This window comes from Oenanthe melanoleuca, chromosome 7 (assembly GCF_029582105.1).
Source record: "Oenanthe melanoleuca isolate GR-GAL-2019-014 chromosome 7, OMel1.0, whole genome shotgun sequence".
Classification (NCBI taxonomy): domain Eukaryota; kingdom Metazoa; phylum Chordata; class Aves; order Passeriformes; family Muscicapidae; genus Oenanthe; species Oenanthe melanoleuca.
The window spans coordinates 10,225,968-10,244,998 of NC_079341.1; the positions used below are offsets into that span (position 1 = coordinate 10,225,968).

At 42.3% G+C, this 19,031-nt stretch overlaps 1 protein-coding gene across 1 annotated transcript in view; it reads left to right on the forward strand.

The window, feature by feature from the left end:
• Positions 1 to 19,031, forward strand: part of PLCL1 (phospholipase C like 1 (inactive)) — a 181,717-nt gene that overhangs the window by 141,126 nt on the left and 21,560 nt on the right. Inside the window, exons 2-5 of the mRNA XM_056495950.1 lie at positions 115 to 2,586; positions 4,775 to 4,978; positions 14,569 to 14,644; positions 17,733 to 17,842. Of these exons, the coding sequence (XP_056351925.1) occupies positions 115 to 2,586; positions 4,775 to 4,978; positions 14,569 to 14,644; positions 17,733 to 17,842 (2,862 nt within the window). The remainder of the gene's footprint in view (positions 1 to 114; positions 2,587 to 4,774; positions 4,979 to 14,568; positions 14,645 to 17,732; positions 17,843 to 19,031) is intronic.

The window sequence follows — 19,031 nt, forward strand, 5'->3', positions numbered from 1 at the left end:
GGTTCAGAAGAATGTTAATTTTCTTTACATAAATCTACCTTTTCTGTTTTTTGTGCACTTGTGGAATGGCCAAAGAAAAACCTGCTAAAATTTTTTTATGTAATTATTCCACAGGATCCTTCAAACCAAAAATGTGGAAGAAAGAAAACAGTGTCCTTCAGCAGCATGCCATCAGAGAAGAAAATAAGCAGTGCCAGCGACTGTATCAGCTTTATGCAGGCTGGGTGTGAATTGAAGAAAGTTCGTCCAAATTCCCGGATTTATAACCGTTTTTTTACTCTGGATCCTGACCTGCAGGCTCTTCGCTGGGAGCCTTCCAAGAAGGATCTGGACAAAGCCAAGCTTGATATTTCTGCTATAAAAGAAATCAGACTAGGGAAGAACACAGAAACATTCAGGAATAATGGACTTGCAGATCAGATTTCTGAGGACTGTGCACTGTCGATAATTCATGGTGAGAACTATGAGTCCCTTGACTTGGTTGCCAATTCAGCTGATGTGGCCAATATTTGGGTATCAGGATTGAGGTACTTAGTTTCTCGTAGCAAACAACCCCTGGACTTGATGGAAAGTAGCCATAATACCCCACGGTTTGCCTGGTTAAAAACTGTATTTGAAGCAGCAGATGTTGATGGCAATGGAATAATGTTAGAAGATACAGCTGTGGAGCTAATAAAGAAGCTGAACCCCACCTTAAAGGAATCAAAGATTAGATTAAAGTTTAAGGAAATTCAGAAGAGCAAAGAGAAACTGACAACACGAGTAACAAAAGAAGAGTTTTGTGAAGCATTCAGTGAACTTTGCACAAGACCTGAAGTGTATTTCTTACTTGTGCAAATATCCAAAAACAAGGAGTACCTGGATGCCAATGACCTCATGCTGTTTTTAGAGGCTGAGCAAGGAGTGACCCACATAACTGAAGAAATGTGTCTAGATATTATACGTAGGTATGAGCTTTCTGAAGAAGGGCGACTGAAAGGTTTTCTTGCAATTGATGGATTTACTCAGTACTTACTGTCCTCAGAATGTGATATTTTTGACCCAGAGCACAAAAAAATAGTCCAAGACATGACACAGCCTTTGTCACATTACTACATCAATGCATCCCACAATACATATCTAATAGAAGACCAGCTCAGGGGGCCGGCTGATATCAATGGTTATGTCAGAGCGTTGAAGATGAGCTGCCGGAGCATTGAGCTGGACGTCTGTGATGGCCCAGATAACGAACCCATTATTTGTAACCGCAACAACATGACCTCGCCACTTGCCTTTCGAAATGTCATCGAAGTAATAAACAAATTGGCCTTCTTTGCCTCAGAATACCCTCTTATTCTGTGCTTGGGGAACCACTGCTCTGTACAGCAGCAGAAGGTGATGGTACAGCACATGAAAAGAATCTTTGGAAACAAACTGTACACAGAATCACCTTTATCCTCAGAAGCCTACCTCCCATCACCTGAGAAACTGAAAATGAAGATCATTGTGAAGGGGAAGAAGCTTCCCTGCAACCAGGATGTATTAGAAGGAGAGGTCACAGATGAAGATGAAGAGGCTGAAATATCCCGAAGACTGTCAGAGGACTTCTCCAGGGAACCGAAGCTAATCTGGCTCTGCAGGGAGTTGTCTGACTTGGTGTCCCTATGCAAATCTATCCAGTACAAAGACTTTGAGACATCCATGAAATCTCAAAATTATTGGGAAATATGCTCCTTCAGTGAAGCAGAAGCCAGTCGGATTGCAAATGAATACCCTGAAGATTTTGTTAACTACAACAAAAAATTCCTGTCCAGGGTGTACCCGAGTGCTATGAGGATAGACTCCAGTAACTTGAACCCTCAAGATTTTTGGAACTGCGGTTGCCAGATAGTGGCAATGAACTTTCAGACCCCAGGGCCCATGATGGACCTACACACTGGTTGGTTTCTACAGAACGGGGGATGTGGGTACGTTCTCAGGCCCTCAGTGATGCGTGACGAAGTGTCTTACTTCAGCGCAAATACAAAGGGTATTGTTCCAGGGGTCTCCCCCCAGGTCCTACATGTCAAAATTATCAGTGGTCAAAATTTTCCAAAGCCCAAGGGTGCATGTGCAAAAGGGGACGTCATAGACCCCTATGTCTGCATAGAAATACATGGGATTCCTGCAGACTGCACCGAGCAAAGAACTAAAACTGTGCAGCAAAACAGTGATAACCCTATTTTTGATGAAAGCTTTGAGTTCCAGATCAATCTACCAGAGCTGGCCATGATCCGCTTTGTTGTTTTGGATGATGACTACATTGGGGATGAGTTCATAGGACAGTACACCATCCCACTGGAGTGCTTACAGCCCGGATACAGGCATATCCCACTGCGCTCTTTTGTTGGTGATATCATGGAGCACGTTACCCTCTTTGTTCACATTGCAATAACCAACCGAAGTGGAGGCGGGAAGGCACAGAAGCGTAGCCTCTCAGTGAGGATAGGGAAGAAAGCAAGGGAGTACACCATGCTGAGGAACACTGGTCTCAAGATTATCGATGACATCTTTAAGCTGGCAGTGCATCCATTGAGAGAGGCTACTGACATGAGGGAAAATATGCAGGTATGAGACTTCCAGCATGTGTGTTGGTGTGTCCTGAATGTGGAAGTGAAAGTCCTGGTGTGAGCTGCTGCTAGGGGCAGCTTGCTGAAGCTGATGAAACTTCAGACCCACAGCTCTTGTCAACCTTTAAATGGACATTGGCAGGCTGAGTTACAGGTGCTAACTAGTCAGCAAATACAGGATTAGGCAGAAATGTTTTAAAAATCAATGTGCCCTCTCTAAACATGTTTTAATGGTTGATTTTTTTTCCCTGAGAAAGCAGAATTGAGGGTACATTTGTGTCCCTGCCTCTGGTCCCAAATACGGTATTTCTTTCTGGATTATAGAAAACATCAACAAGCTTTTGGTTTGCTAATTGGCTGAGGGTTATGCTCTTAATTTTCTTTGGCAGAGTATAAGAAGCAGTCAGTGGATGTGTCATTGAGGTCTTGTGTACACCAAAGAAACCCACTGTGCAAAGAGCAGCATGTTTTCCTGAGTGTGTGTTGCCATTGTTTGCCCCAGGGCTGCAGATGTTCAACATAGGCACTGAATGCCACTTGGGTTGCAGTTTCCTCCCTGCTGAATAGCTGTTTTGTCTCGGCTGGCTGAGGGCTGGCACAGACACCAGTGCCATGTCTTGGCTCACAGGGTCCCCTGGCACTGTGTGCCTGCACCCATGCTGCTGCATGCAGCTGAGCCTCCTGTGGCCAGCAGCATCAGGGCCCAGGTGCACAGCACTGTCACAAGTGCTTGGGTTAGACCTTGGTCATTGGCAGGATGGGAAGTGGCAGCAAAGCCAAGCAAGAATGTCCCTAATGCTCTCATCTGTGATGGGAACCACTGGGGGTTGATTAAAGGACAGCTCAATTCAGAGCTTGAGGCACTGACTAGAAACAAAACTGAGTAGCGTTAAACAATGAGTTTTCCTTAATAAATAGCTGGAATCAGCTGTAGCTATCTCCTTGGTAAAGATACAGAAACAGTTCATTTTTTCTCTCAAAAACAGGAGAAAAACGCGTAGCACTTCATTGACCCCACTCTTCTGGATGGAGTCTAAAGCAAATGAAATGTTGACAGCTGGAAAAATTTACAAAATGACATAAGGTTTAAATCACTCTCAAAGGAATAGTCTCAGCATATTTTTAAGAATGGGAAACTGTTCCCAGCCTTTCCTTTCCTTCAGGCCTTGAAAGTAACTAGTTTGAACTGCTGACTCCACCTTCTGTCTAGGTCAGGCACTATATATGAACTATATAAATGAAAGTCCTCTGAATTTGACTCAGAAACAGTACTAATGTGCTTTCCAAGCAAAAGTTCAGTAAACGATCATGTTCTGGGGAAAGCTGTGTAAAGACACAGTTTTGGATTTAACTGCATGCTCTCATATTTAATTAATGAGAAAAACATAGCCAGGCATTGTCTGATTATTGTTTTTTTTCAGCAAGTTGAGGGAGGAACATTTGCAAGGTATGGATTGTTATAATACTCTTAGTTGGGATTTGTGCATTTTGGTCACTCCTTGTTACAACTCAAGAAGGTAAATGATGGATGCATGTCAGCTATATATCCTCTGATCTGATAAATAAATAAATCCTGGCATGTGAGTTTGTTTTGACCTGTATATCCGGTATTGATTTTCTTACATGTGACCTATGGAGGGGAAAGAGTGTTTGTGTTTCTTTATGATGTGATAATGTAAGGCTGGAAACAAAGTGAGTTTTTCCTGCTTGCCTTTCCCATGGGAAATACAAGGTGTGTCAAACTTGTTCTTGCTGGAGGATGATAATCATGGGAGAAAAAAGTGATGACAGCATCAAAAGTGATTGGAGTCTAAGCAGTTTGGAAGAGAAATAGCATTTTAGGCTGATGGCTTAATATGCAGGGGTACAGAACTTGTCCCCAGCTGGGGACGAGTGAAGGCTGGATTTGCAATGCAGAGTAGCTGAAGAGCTGGCAGTTGGAATGCCTGAGCCTGGGAGAAAGCTGGAGCTGGTGGTAGGCTTCAGGACAGAGAATGGGGCTGGCAGGAAATTCCTGTGTGAGGTGGAATCCCGTGGTCCATGGAGGGCCCGGGGATGGTGAGCTGTGGGATAGCACTGCCTCCCATCAGAGGGGAGAAGAAAAAAGGGCTGTCAAGGTAATGGCAGGCAGGAGAGCCTGAGTGGTGAGCGGGCACACGTGCTGAAGTGTTTGTGTCCCTTGCCAGAATGCCATGGTGTCGGTGAAGGAGCTGTGTGGGCTGCCGCCCATCGCCAGCCTCAAGCAGTGCATCCTGACCCTGTCCTCGCGCCTGGTGAGCAGCGACAACGCGCCCTCGGTGGCCCTCTGCATGAAGGATACCTTTCCTTACCTGGAGCCTCTGGGCACCGTGCCCGACGTGCAGAAAAAGGTCCTGGCAGCCTATGACCTGGTAAGCACTTCAGCACTGCTACCTCTGCCTTTCCCCGCTGTCCCATGGGGCAGGCTGTGCCCGCTGGCTTTCACATGCCCAAATGTTCTAGTTAAATAAACAAGGCTCTTCAAGTGACTGGGGCTCTGCAAAGTTGTCTGTTTCACCACAATGCCTGCCACACTAGGCTTTTTGTTATTGTTTCCTTTTTTAAACACATTTGTAGCTAGCACGGGTTGGCATTTGAAGAGGACTTTGTTTACAAAACTAGTGGCAATTCAGCCTGTACTGGCACTGTCCTTGTCCTTGGGAAGCAGCAAGATTTGTGTGCTGCCCATTGCTGGCCTCCCAGCAGCAGAGCACAAGGCCAGTAGATAGGGAGCTGCAGCATGGGATTTCCCAGGCGAAGCTGTACCCTCCCTTTTCCTACACTTTGCAGCAGCACTGTCAAGTACTGCCCCTGTCCCTATCAGATGAAGTCAGTGTTGCTCCTGGGGTGGGCGTGGCAGAGTTGGAAGGGAAGGTTAAAATGCCCGTTTTCTTGTACAGGGAAGGAGAGGTCAGTATGGTATAGGAATGCTTACACAAATATAGAGACACAAACTGGAATTGTTCCAGATGAGTGCTGCTGCTCATTGTATGACATATGTCACTGCTGTGGGTGACTGAGCAACAGCTGTGCGTGACTTCCAGCAGCAGAAGTTGCTGTCACACTGTGCCACTTGGGCCGTGGGGATGCCCTGCTGGCTCCCGACCTTTTTGGCGGTCTGCAGCAGCCGATAGCAAGATGCACAGTTCTGCCAAGCCTGACTTAAGTACTGTGCTGTGGCAGCCAGACCGAATCAAGACTTACGTTCAGAGGACAGCAGTTTTTTCTGCACCTTGCATTCATAAGGAATAAAATGGTGAATAATGCTGGGAGTATTGAATTGCTTCCAGAGACCCTGATGTGTTTCAAAGAGTGATCGCAGCTTTGACCAAATATTCAATGTGCCAAAGGCCTGCCTCCTTCCCAGCTAATTTTTTGCCTTTATAATGCACTTTTCAAGGGAAAAATCAGCTTGTGGGATGGGGGAAAGACACTGATGTTGATTAAAACAGAAATACTAAAAGTACAGTAAAATAACCCCTGGGTTTCTTCCAGAATAGTTTCTATTACTTAGAAGTAAGTTATGGTAATAAAATGCCAGCTGTAACAATACCAGAACAAGGATTTGCAAATCTATTCAATTGCCTTATTTTAGATGGAACCTTTCTGGGGTAGATTTTTTACATGGTTGCATGTCTTTCTGAAAGAGCAAATACCACATAAATAAGAGATTTTTCTGTGTTTGGAGGCCTGCTTAATGGAGTTCTACCAATATGAATGTGTCATCTCTTATCTCTGTAATTATATACTGAAGAGTACACATGGGACTTTTCAAGGCCTCCTTGTACTTTGGAAACAGCTTTTCAATTTAAAAAAGGTAAAAGGCCTCTTTTGGATGTAGTCAGAAACACTTGTATAATTGTTTTAAATAATGATTGTTCTCACATTTGTCTCTGATGGGGGAAGATGTAACTTGAATGTCAAGAGAGTGTGCAAACAGTTTAAAACCAGAGAGAGAGAGAAGGGAGTTGTGTCTTGCCTATGTAAGGATTGATTTGAGATATAATTCTGTTAAGGAGAACATGATACTCTTTTTTTTGCCCACTTTGGCTGTGACTGCCTCTTACTTTGCTATAGCTATTCACTTCTGAAAAAGAAAGCTGGATTTAACGAGTGGTTTTGCTTCATTTTGAATGTTTGCCTTCTGAGACAATGCTAGCAGCAGAATATTGAAATCTATTTAGACTTTTCTGTGTTTGAATAAATGAACTGTCTCTGTCAATCTTGGTATTTGAAATCACAGTGTGGGAAGGGGTTTGCCTTTTGAATGTTGACAAGGGGCTTCTTGTTGTATAATGACTTCATATAATCCAGGGTGTATTTCTTTTCAATATTTTTTTGTGCAAATGAGAGCACAAGGAGATGTTAGTGGAAAGCAATATAAAGTATTTTAGCTTATTTATTGTTTTTAATTCAAGATATACTGTATTTCAGCCTTTTATATTATTGATAAATATGACTTCAAGGAACTAGATTCACAAGTGCTTGCTGCATGCCTCTTCACTTCAAAGCACTTTTCTAAGGAAAAGGCCTAAGAGCATTTTTAAATGCGTAAAATAAAATCTGTTTATATTGGCCTGTCTATTGTATGAACAGGCTATACTTCTTAATTCTTTTTACAGAAAAATGGAAAAAAAGTTTGACCCTAAATCTCATAGTGTGACTGCAGATCTGCCGCACTCACTAGGCCCCACAGCACAGACAGGGAGCTTGAGTACTGGGCAAACACTGCCTCACCACCTCTGGAAACACTACATGTGCCACATTCTTTAAAAAGCATGCTTTGAAAAAAATTCTGATAAAAACAGTCCTAATGTGTTCGAATTTTTTTCCCTTACAGGAAATTGCCAACTGAATATACCTTTTTATTTTACTGTGGAAAGTATAGATTCTGACTGTGCTTAATGGGGCATAAACAGGGCTGAGGGTCCAGGGAAATGAAGGTGCAAATACTCAGAGACCTGCCACAATGATCTGGAAAACAATTAACTGTCTGTTCCCTCCTGCTCGGCCTTTGTCAGCTGTGCGATAGACAAAGACCCATTTGTGCAGTTTGTTTGTTTTTTCCTGGGCAATTAATTTTATCATTGTGCTCTGCATTAAATATTTTCTTTTGAGAAAGACCTTGTTAGAATCAAATTTAATATGCTTTGTTTAAGGAACCGAAACAAGTTGACAGGACTGTGTTTCTCTCATTTTATGGTGGCATTGCAGTGGTTTAGTGGAGGTGTGCTGTTGGCCATGTCTTACGTAGGAAGAGGCTTTGCTGATAATACTGGGTTGTATGGGAGTTTCTGTAGAGGAGAGCAGGGAATAGGATTTGCCAACATCAAGAAAAAAAGGTGGACTGTTGACAATACACAGACATTTTTGAAAAGTGTGTCAATGATCAGAAATACAGTGTAGAATGGCTAATTTCAATGTACAGCTTTAGTTGATTCCATACACAGAGCATGATGAATGGATTCTGGTCATGCTGTCATTGCTTCCCACACACATGCTGGGATAGTGTACCCTGCCACTTTTAGAGTTTCTCTTCAGAGCTTTCCTTTCTTGTGAGGAAGGGCTCTCACTCTGCCTCTCTACCTGTGTGCTCCCTCTTGTCTGTGATTACTCAGGTGGGCAGCATGTGCAGTGTGCCTCACAACCTGTCAAATTAATGCTGGTGTTCTTTGATCACACCTAAAAAAGGAACTACTCCATGTGAAAAGAAGGGATGGGGCCCAGCTGGACCTGACAGATGGTTGAATTATTCATTGCAAACAGTTATCCTGTGAAGTTAAGATTTTTTATTTTGGTTGAGAATTGTTTGGAAACAGATTGTGGTCACTGTGTCTGCACGATATATTCGTGTGCTGATGCAAGCGTGCATGAACTTGGGGACACTTGTGCACTTTGCATTTCAGTTACTGGTTAAGCATTATTTTCCTCCAAGGCCAAGTGATTGACTGATTTGAAAATCAAAAGCAATAAACAAGTGATAATAAGTGTTCTTGGTTTTACCTGATCTACTGGCTCATACATTCTGTGCATACAGAAATTTTTCCAACAAAAATGAGACGTCCAAGTTACCATTATGTGTTTTCAAATCATAAATAAATCATAAATAACAAGAAGTGTAAAAAAAGTTTGAACAATGAAGCTATTTGTTATATAAACTCAGGTTGACATTGTTTTTTCTCTGTGTTCAAGCCTGATCTTGCCATGTTGAAGCAGACAGTTATGGAAGGACAGGGTGGCTGCAGGTACTGCTGAGAGATGGCAGGATAGTTAAGAACATCATGGCAAATATGGAGATGGATTGGGATTTTTGAGAGGAGAAGAAGCATCTGTGAGGTTGCTGGGAAATAAGTAGAGGTACTTAATGGCAGTGGTTTTGTTGACATGGGTATTGGTCCATGCATGCTAGCAGAGCTCTGCTGAGGTGTGTGTGAGGTTCTTTGTCTGCTCTTCTTTCACATTCAGTCTTTTTGGGCTTGTCTTGGGGCAGGCATGACTACATTCCCAAGAAGAAAGTCCTTTTCCACAGTTATTATGTAAATACAAAATGACTAAGTAGATTCTTGTGAGCTTTTTCACTGAAATTCATACCTCAGCTGGGATAGAATTTCCCCAGAGGAACACTTTTCACAGTTCTCTAAGCAGCTGAAGACAAGGGATATTGCAGAGCAGAGCATCCGCTGCCAAAGAAGTGTCATAATGCACTGACGTCAGACAGTCCAGCACATGGACATTGTCTTGAATTTGTATTTGTTTTAAAAAATTTTCCATCCAAAATTGGACATAGACTGGGAAAGTCAGTTTGTTTTTTTTCCACTTCTTGTTAAGGAAAGTCCTGTTTCTTTCTCTATTTCTTGCAATTCCCTCACACACTGCTCCCAAAGTTTCTGGCTGTGATTGCCCATGTATATTAGTCACTTCTGAAACAGAACCAGAAAAGGGTCAAATCAGGACTTCCCTGATTTGTTACATTGTTTAAGCATAAATGTACTGAAAACTTACCTCTCTCTCTCTCTCTCTTCCTCCATTGCTCCTGTTCTGTAGAGGACTGATCTTCATGCACAGATCACATCCTGCAACAATGATTCTGTATTTTCCCAGAAATATTTCTAACTGAAAACATGAAGTTAGAATTTAAGGTGAATTCTATGCAGTTTCTTCTCCAGTTTGTGTCAGTAAGGTATTTCAGATGTTTCCAGCTCTTGTAACCATCCTTGATAGCTGTTCTCATGATGGGCTGTTGCAGGAGAAGACTCAGATACTGAAATCCAGCTTGAAATATATTGGGACAGAGACAAGGTGAGGGACAGAATGGTGGCCAGCAGCATTCTTTCCCATGTCCTGGCACTGCATACCCATCTTTCTTTTCTTGCTAAACTTGCTGACACAATTGATGGCCTGATTGTCTCTTGTCCCAGATATGTACAATAAACATTCAATGCTAAAGGGAATTCTCTTCGAATTTTCATGAGCTCAATTTGCTCTTCAGCTGTTCTTTTGAATTGGTTGTGATTTTGTAACCTCTTTTATTTTTCTTGACGCTGGGTTTGGTTTGATTTTGAGGGTTTTTCATTATTTTGTTTTTGCAACCAGGCAAAACTCTTCATTGTCAATAAAAGGCATAGAAAATTGGGACAATGGCCATGAGGAGACACCTAAGAGAAATGCTTCCTTTTAGTCTGATGTTCAGTCAACTTCTGTTCTTAACTTTAGAGTATTTATGAGAGGTTTCCTTGAACTGTCTCTTTTTTCATTTATCTTTGCAGCAGGAGCAGTACTTTAATTTGCCACCAGGAGCTTTTGAATATTTTTTTGTTGTTTTTTTTTTGTGAGACTGCTGTGTTAATTTCCTCTCTCCTTTTCAGTTTATAGAATAATTCACAATGGAAAGAAGAAATTGGTCTTTAGCACAAGAGTTCATCAAAGTAAAAAGAACATTCTTTTGTTCAGTTTGTACTGATTTTGTGATTAAACTGCCCTTAGTACAGGTAATAAATAACTCTGTTAATTTCATGTGATGCCCTCAGCATTAAGATATTTTATATTTCACTTAAAATTTATTTAGTTTAACAGAAGTGACAAAGTAAAGAATTGTTCTTTGTGTAAAGCACTGTGATTTTAAATTTGATATTCCATGCTATTCTTAGAAACTGGAGTGAGGCAGGTCAGTTAGGTTTTCAACCCTTGGTTTGTTTAACATTCTGAGTCTCATATATCGGATAAGGAGAGAACTCCTGGGTTTGTGCCAGCTCCTACTTCCTATGCTGTTTTTGAGAATCCACCACAATTGTTACAGAGAGCTTCAGGTACATTAAGATTATTCAAATTTGTGCTTCTCTATATTGGAATCAGTTTTGTGTGCTTTCAGTCTTGTTTCAGTTATGTTAAACATATCAGTCAGTAAAGTTTATCACCTTCTTTCTGACATGGGAAATGCAAGTTGTCCCAAGAAATCCTGCCAGCTTCAGCAGCTGATAAAATTTTCCTCCCTCCAAGTGGATGCAAATACCAACATCCATCCTCTAAAGGTTGCTTTTCAGTAAATGTCACTTGGACGTTAATCCCTCGAAGCTCAGTATTCAGGAGTTAACGCACTCTGGTGGAACACAGGAGTCCTGAGGGAGTAGGACATCTCTTGCTCTGTGAGAGTCACTCATGGAAGCAAGCTGCCATTTGGGAGCTGACATTAAACAGCATCCTGATGGGCTCCAGCCAGATGGCTGGGACTACACAGCTGCCTGGAGCGCTGCTCAGTGCGGATCTCAGCAGAGGCAAGGTGCATGGAAATTAATGCTGCCAACATCAGAAAGCTTGCTTTTCACTTTTGGGATAGGTTGGTAGGTTTTGATGTATTATTGGCAAAAGCGGACTTGAAAATCTCAGGCTGTCCTGTATTTTATGGAGTTACCTTCCCAGCAGAAAATCTCACAGCTTTCCATGTTGTGTTTTTAGGGTTTCTGGTTTTGGTCACTTCTGGAAGAAGCAGGTGACATCCTCGAGCAGGGTTTCAGATGTGATGGCAGCTAGAAAAGTAAGGAATGATTCAGACTGGGAAATCATGGACTCATTTCAAAGCTAGTGACAAAAAAGAAAAGGTGTATCTAGATGCCATGACTCTATTCTGTAACTTTATTCCTGGACAGCAGTTACTTGCCTGTTGTACTCTTATCTGTTTGGATCAGTTTGTTCTTCCAAGTGAACACCCAGGCTTTGTCCTTGCCCTATCCTGTTGTTGCCATCTATTAGAGCAGCGTTAGGAAGCAGCATTTTGTGCCGTCTGAAACTGCACATACAGCTCTTGCTGGGGGTAGAGCCTAGCCTGCCATGTAGGAGTACAGGGTCCTGCACACTGTGTTGTCAGAGATAGGCCAGCCAAAATCTTATAACTGGCTAGGGTCCCATTATTTCTACCTAGTGCATTATTTCCTAGAAGAATGTGTGAGGGGGGGATGGTAGGTGGTAAACTGAGGTTGTCCCTTAACCCCAGTCACTGAGCTGAGGAACTCTGAAACCACTCCCAGGATTTGTCATGGGACAAAAGCTGCTTATTTTGTCAAGATTACTGCTGAGCAGGAAGATGGGAACAGGTTAAATTCTGCTACATGGTCTGTTTTTAATTGTTTGTTCTTGCTGAGCTGAGAGCAGTAAGACTTTGATCTCAGCATCAAAGGAATGGCTCTACCTACTCTGCAGCGAGGGAAAACTGACATCCTAGTGCTACTTTGCTCTTAAAAAATGAATATAATACCTTCACGTCTGAGAATCCTTAAACAGGCATACCAGAAACTCCTGGGAGTGGGTCCAGTAGTTGCATGATTCTCAAGCCTGCTTTTTTTCTGCATGATGGAATAATTACCTCTGGCTTCATATATATATGTATGTGTGTATGTATGCATGTGTATCTATAAAAACCTCACAAGTCACATTCTACTTGAGGGATGTGAGCACAGAAGAGTCTGACACATTGGATGTCCTGTACCACCAGCTTAGCTGCAGCTGACCTCACAGGGCAATCCTTGCTGCTGGGTAGGAGTGCAGGCGCAGACCCTAGTGGGGACCCAAGCCCAGGGTGATGGCTACATGGGGTGCAGGAGCCCTGGAGATGCTGGGATCACCTGGCTGGACTGGGCAGAGCAGGCAGTGCCTCATGGGCCCCAGATCTGCACGTGCAAGAGGTGCATGTTTGGCCTCTGGCTGCCTCTTCAGTGACTTGCAGGATTTTTGGGACTCGTACTGACTTCACTGCTCAGACCACCCTTCGGCATTTGTAGTTGTCAGCTGAATGGCTCCTGCAGCACAAAAGGATATTGTGGTACAGAAAAGCCAGAGAGTGGGTAGAAATTTTCATTCCTTTCTAGATGACAAGTGAAAATATCAAAGAGGAAAAAAAATCAATGTGATGCATGAACAAGTAAGTAGTAAGAATGAAAGGCAGAGGACACTATCAAAAGCAATTTGAATTTCAGGCATATGCACTGGGCATGTTCTGTTAAAAAACAATTTTGCACTCTCTAGGTGTATCAGGATTTTTCACTCTGCCTGTGGAGCGGATAATGGATTTTGTTTTCCATTTGTTGTTCTTTATATCAAGAATGGCATAGGTATTTTTATTAAATACAGCTGTAGTACATTTAATAAGAAATAAAGATGGGATGAGGAGCAAAATTTGAATCTAAATTTCTCCAGAATTTGGAAGTTTGAGTGTGACAAGTGGAAGCGTCTCTCATTCCTTGTGTCTAATTAAAACAGTAAGATGTGCTAATTAGCAAGTGTTAATTTATTACTATTATGCTGGCTTCCACTAAAATCATCAAAACCTAGTACTTGGGTTTTCATATTTAGCATATTTGAAAGTAGGGAGGCTTTTAGCAGTTGCAGCATTTTGGCAAATGGACAGGAGACTTCTGTAGTTTCAGGGTGTAACATTAGGCAGTCACTCTTCAGTTTGCTTCCTTTCTATTTGGCAATGATCTCGTGCTGTTTGGGTTTGATTGAGGTTTGTGGTGATCATCCCAGGACAGTGAGGTTATTCTCAGGCACAATTTGTTATACAACATGTTCTTGCCTTCCGTAGCAGATGTATGTACCACCTTTTACAATTTCACAAAACACAACAGTGGAACAGTATTCTTGTTTGCCTGGGCTTCTGAGAGGTTTTGGAGGCTTGTTACCATCCAACGAGAAGAGTATTTGCATGTAGGGAGGCTCAGGAAGCTTGTCAGGTAATGGACCCTTCATTTGTTTGCTGTTAATGGGCTATTCTAGGAAGATGTCTAAGTAGGGAAATCTCTTGAAACTTGTGAGTAGGTTTGTTGAAACTGCTGCTTTTGGTTTCTTTGGTTTTAGGTGGATTTTTTTGTTTTGATTTTTTGTGTTGTTGTCTTTTCTATTAAGCAGAAATATTGAGGAAAGGATAGGAATTTGGATCTCCATTTCTTAGTGGAGAAACTCAAGAACTACTATAGGTGTCTGTGCTGTTGCATAGAAAAAAATCCAGCACAGGCTTAAATGCCTCTGGAAATCAGCTCTCTTCATGACTTGCTAACATTTTTAATAAGCACCTATGTTGAGAACTATACTTCTCCGTTTAAGAAAATACTGGTTAGAAAGGACTTAGTTGAACATGGAATGAAGTTTGTGTGCTATATCAGTTTTCTTCTGAAATCACTTGTTCATATTGTTTGCAGTGGTGTCTCACGGATGTAAAACAGCTGTTCATTAACTTTTGGAGCAAAACATTTTCAAAACAACTGATACTTAGCTTGATACAGATCTGGGAGCCCCCCATAGGAACAAAGGAAGGATCCAATATTTATGATATAGCTCTCAGAACAGACCTCCTCTCCAGTTTCAACTCTTGTACTTCCTGTGTGTTAGATGTTGCAGGAAACCCTAGTAATGCTGATTTTTTTTCTTTTTTTCTTTATTTTTCTTTTTTTTTTTTTTTTTTTTTTTTTGACAGATGATTCAAGAGAGCAAGGTTCTTATTGAGACGGCAGACACAACTCACGGCAAGATTGTTCAGTGCCAGAAAGCAGGTAATCCATCTATATTGAGCAGTTCTGGGTGGAAGATGGGAAATAATGTGGCATAATTTACTTACTAGTTTGTGACTAATATAGCATTTTTCACCTGGGTGTAAGTGAGCATTCTGGTCTGTCTCTGGCATGCTCTACCCTCCTGAAGGCTCATCTTTCAATAGCAATGCAGGTATGGGATCAGACAAAAATACTCAGCTTTCAACTTAGAAGCTATTTCTCCATCTGCTCTACAGTTCTGAACTGTCTGACAGCATTTAAATTAGTCAAATGAATCAAAAAGGCATTAAAAAGCAGGGGGTGAGAAGGGATGGTGCCTTTACTGAGTGCATTCTTTAGCACGATTGTTCCTTTGAACACAGAGCAGGCAAGAGGTTTCTATACCCACAGGACCACAATTATAAATACTGTTTTTTCTGATAGGCATTTTTGGATTTGGCAAGTGATGCAGGCTACAGCCATTTACTTCTATTAAATGTAAATAATGAATGAAACTGCTGTTTTGTAGTTAATACTTTAATTCATCTTTTTAATTAGGAGAAACTGGAAGCTGTTTCAACAGTAGCATTTAACTGATTTCATGTGGTGCAAGAGCAAGATGGAACCTAGTGTCTGGTCTTGAGCCATGCTGGCATTATTGTAGCAAAGGGATGAGAAGCAAGTGGCCATGTCTGGCTGGAGGTTGTGGGCCTCAGCATTGTGACATGATTGAGTTCTGTGTATCTGCAGAAGCAGCGAAAAATTCCTCTGCCCAAAGCCTTCATCGTGTGCAGAGGTTTAGGAAAGGGACAGTAACAAGGAATTGCAGCACCAGGAAGGTATAATTTAAGGGCAATACTTTGCACCAAACTGTGCAGACTCTCAGCAGCATCGGCCAGCTTTCTGCTCAGCTTGGTCTGTGCAGAGAGAAGAACCCATGGCATTTGCCTGGGCGTTGGAGCCTCTGTGAGCAGGAGATGTGTATGGAAAATACCATGCAGTACCATGCCACCACACTGATGTCCAGAGTTTCATGCAGTTCTCCTCTCCTTCCTTCCCCTTGGAAAAAGAGAAATTTTACAAGTGTGTTCAGTTTGCTGCTGCATCTTCTCATATTTTCATTTTTGTTTGCTTTATTAGCCTTAAAATTTCTGATTGAGAAGGCAACTGGAGAGATATGAAATGCTTCTCTGAAGCCATGGGATTTAGAGAGAGGAAAGGGTTGAGAGAAATATCCCTCCCTGTGCTCATTTGCCAATTAGTTTGTTGCAGATGTTACCCAGGCAAATTTTTTTGTAGCACTTTTAATGTGGAAGATGAAGCACTCAAAATTAAGAGGTGTCAGAGGTACAATTGCCTCTGACATTGTCCTTTGCCTCACCCCAGTGCTGCTTCCTTTGAACATGTATTCTACCAGACCTCTGCTTCATAGCCTGTTTTGGTGCAGGTTCCATGTGCCTCAGGGTCCTTCTGGCTCTGACAGACTGGTTCTTGTGTAACTGGTTTTGTTGTTATGTTTTAAATGTGCAGGCTCAACCCAATGCACAGTGGTCAGCAGCAGCTTGGAGGGCTGACCCTGCTAAATGCTTTCACTGATGTTGCTACCTGCAGCTTAACAAATGTTTGTGGCTCCCTCTTTCTATAACATGCTGTATCCATGTTATAGATGGAGAACGGAGGTCCAGAGGGAAAAAATAACTAAAAGGATGTTGCATGAAGGCAGGGCTGTCTGTGTAGAGCTAAAATCCATTAGGCTTCTTATTTTTTCCAGGACAAAGCAAGCAATTTGAAGATTTTCTTTTGCTAATTGAAGTGAAATGTTTTATAAGTCAGTTGGCATGAAACACACTTGCAAGTAAGTCTTGTTTTGGGTGCAGTTATTTAGACAATTTTCCAAAGGATATACTGCAGGAACTCTGTGTTAGCCTTGACAAGCAAAGCCTGTGAGTGGGTGAAGTTTCATAATATAAACCATAGAGAGAAATCTTGCATTGTGTGGGGTTGAACAGCCTCTATTACTGAGCTCCTGAAGTCAGTGCACAGGAAGGGAAACCAATGTCAGTCTTTCAGGAGTGCTTTGGGCAAGCTCTGCTGAGTGCAAACCTGCCTTGGACTGTCCTTAGCAACCTGTAAAGTAGCCTCTGCATCTGCACTGTACAGATGTTCTCTCCATAGGCCTTTCTTTGATGTCATTTCAACAAAGCTCAAATTTGTGAGTGACATTTACCCTAAAGTGTTAAGGGAGGGAGAGCTATGAAACAACTGGAGATAGAGCTTGGTTTGTTCAGCCAGGATAGGCTTCAGATGCTTTGGAGTTACTTAGTGCCAGTTTGGCCTTTGTAAGGTACAAATTAAGGGAACACAAACACTTCTTTTTCATTTTGTCTCTCAATCCTCACCAGACTCGGAGAAATGGTTGCATACATAGTTCTTGTGAAATTGGTGGGCTAATTGGATACCTTAAGATTTTTAATCTGCTCCCAGATTTCCTGAATTTTTGTATCCAGCAACAGATCTGCAGATGTTTGCCACAGAAACTAGGAATGAAATGCAACAGGGCTGTGGTTGGAAGTCTCAGTTCTCCATGTTGCAGGAGTCACAATCCTGTGATTAGAGTTTTGTGCTTCTGATGTAATTTATCATTGTGGAGTACAAGGGCTTTTCTGAAAGAGTGATAAGATTAATAAGTAGCTGTGCATGGGAGCCTGCATTTGCTGTGCTGAACAGGTATCTTCCACATGTGTCAGACAGTGCAAAGTCATCAACTCAAGGGGAGTGACAAGCGATTGCCTTTTGTCGCAGTATTGGCAGCAGTGCAGGCTGCAGGCAGAAGTGCTGGAGGAGTGTCTGTGCAGGGACCAGTGCCTGTGTGGAACCCCAGCACTGGCAAGGAGAGCCACAAACCAAGTGGAAGCACAGCCCCAAAACTGTATGTGCCACCTTTATTCTGGAAAATGTTCTCCCAGGATGGAGTCATAAAAAGAAAAGGAAGGTGGGAGAGCACAGAAGGTTGTAGGACATCCCAACTGCAAGACTGAAAATGCTCACTCAACATTTTTGTAGGGAAAACCAATTGTGCATTGAGTGATGTGGCAATCTGTGCTTTTAGGAATGGAATTCCATGAAGAGCTTCATAACCTTGGGACAAAAGAAGGTTTGAAAGGAAGAAAATTAAGCAAAGCCATTGAGAGTTTTGCATGGAATATCACAGTGCTGAAGGTAAGCACAGAAAGTGCCACCTCCTGTCTCTTATTAACTTTGTCGATAAACCTTTGCTCTTTTAGCTCCTCTGTGCATGCATCTTACTAATTCTGAAGAAACATGTTTTTCTTTTGTTAATGGGGTGTATCAATTACTGCCACTTATTGATATTTATCAAATATATCAATTACACCTCTGATTTGAAAGCTGTGAAGGGAATTTATCTGAGCCTTGAACAGAAGAGGAAAGATGGCTTGTGGTTTGTATGATCAGGGACATGGGTTTGGCTGTCTGTTCTGCCCTATGCACTCTGAAAGTGACCTGTTTGTGGTCACTGTCTCTCAAATACTTATTTTGTAAAATGAGAACTGGAGCATCTCTTTGGGAAGGGACAAGGGGGCAGGAGGGGCTGTCAGGAAAAAACATGAGGAATATTGTAGATCCTGCAGGATTATGTTTCCAAAGCAGAGTGCTGTCCAAACAGCTAAAAGGGAATTTTCACCCCTTCATGATGGCAGTGCAGGGACATAACCATGGGGTGAAGCTGTTACTCACTGCGCTTTAGCTGCTGGTTTAGCATCAATTAGGCACAAATTTTCATGGTAGCTGTGTGACTGAGCTGGGGTGAAAACAGCTAGGGACAACCAGGGATGGAAAGAGGAGAGGATTTGGTGGAACCGCAGCAGAAGACAAGGAGAGGGCCTGAACCAAGCATTCAGTTTGTTAGCATTCAACCACACCTTTCACAGCCTTCTTTCCCACCTTGCTCTGATAGATCACGCTTCCCTTCACCCTGTCCCAGCTGCTCCCTTGCTCCAACTGCCATGTTGCCCTGTCTGGCAGCAACTCTCTGTGACCTCCCAGTACTCTGTACTGAAATCCTAGAGCAAGCCAGATGATGAAAGGGAATTTTTACAAAGTTTCTCATCAAATATACCCCTAAATGTAGCGTGCAACAGCAGTAGGACAGGTATGCATCAACATTGTAGTACCAGAAAAAGCACTTAACATGAGTTGAGGAGGAGAAGGAAAAAGGAGTTGGGAACAGGGAGCCTGAAGGACAGAAGTGTGTGGGAGAGGCCCTTGGTGGTAAAGAAGGGTTGGAGAAGACTCTTCTCCACACTTGTAGTTTCCTGCATACCTTGATTCACCATGAGAGAGGAAACGTGAGGAATGGCGTCAGTGTCAGCTCAGTTAATGGGACCTC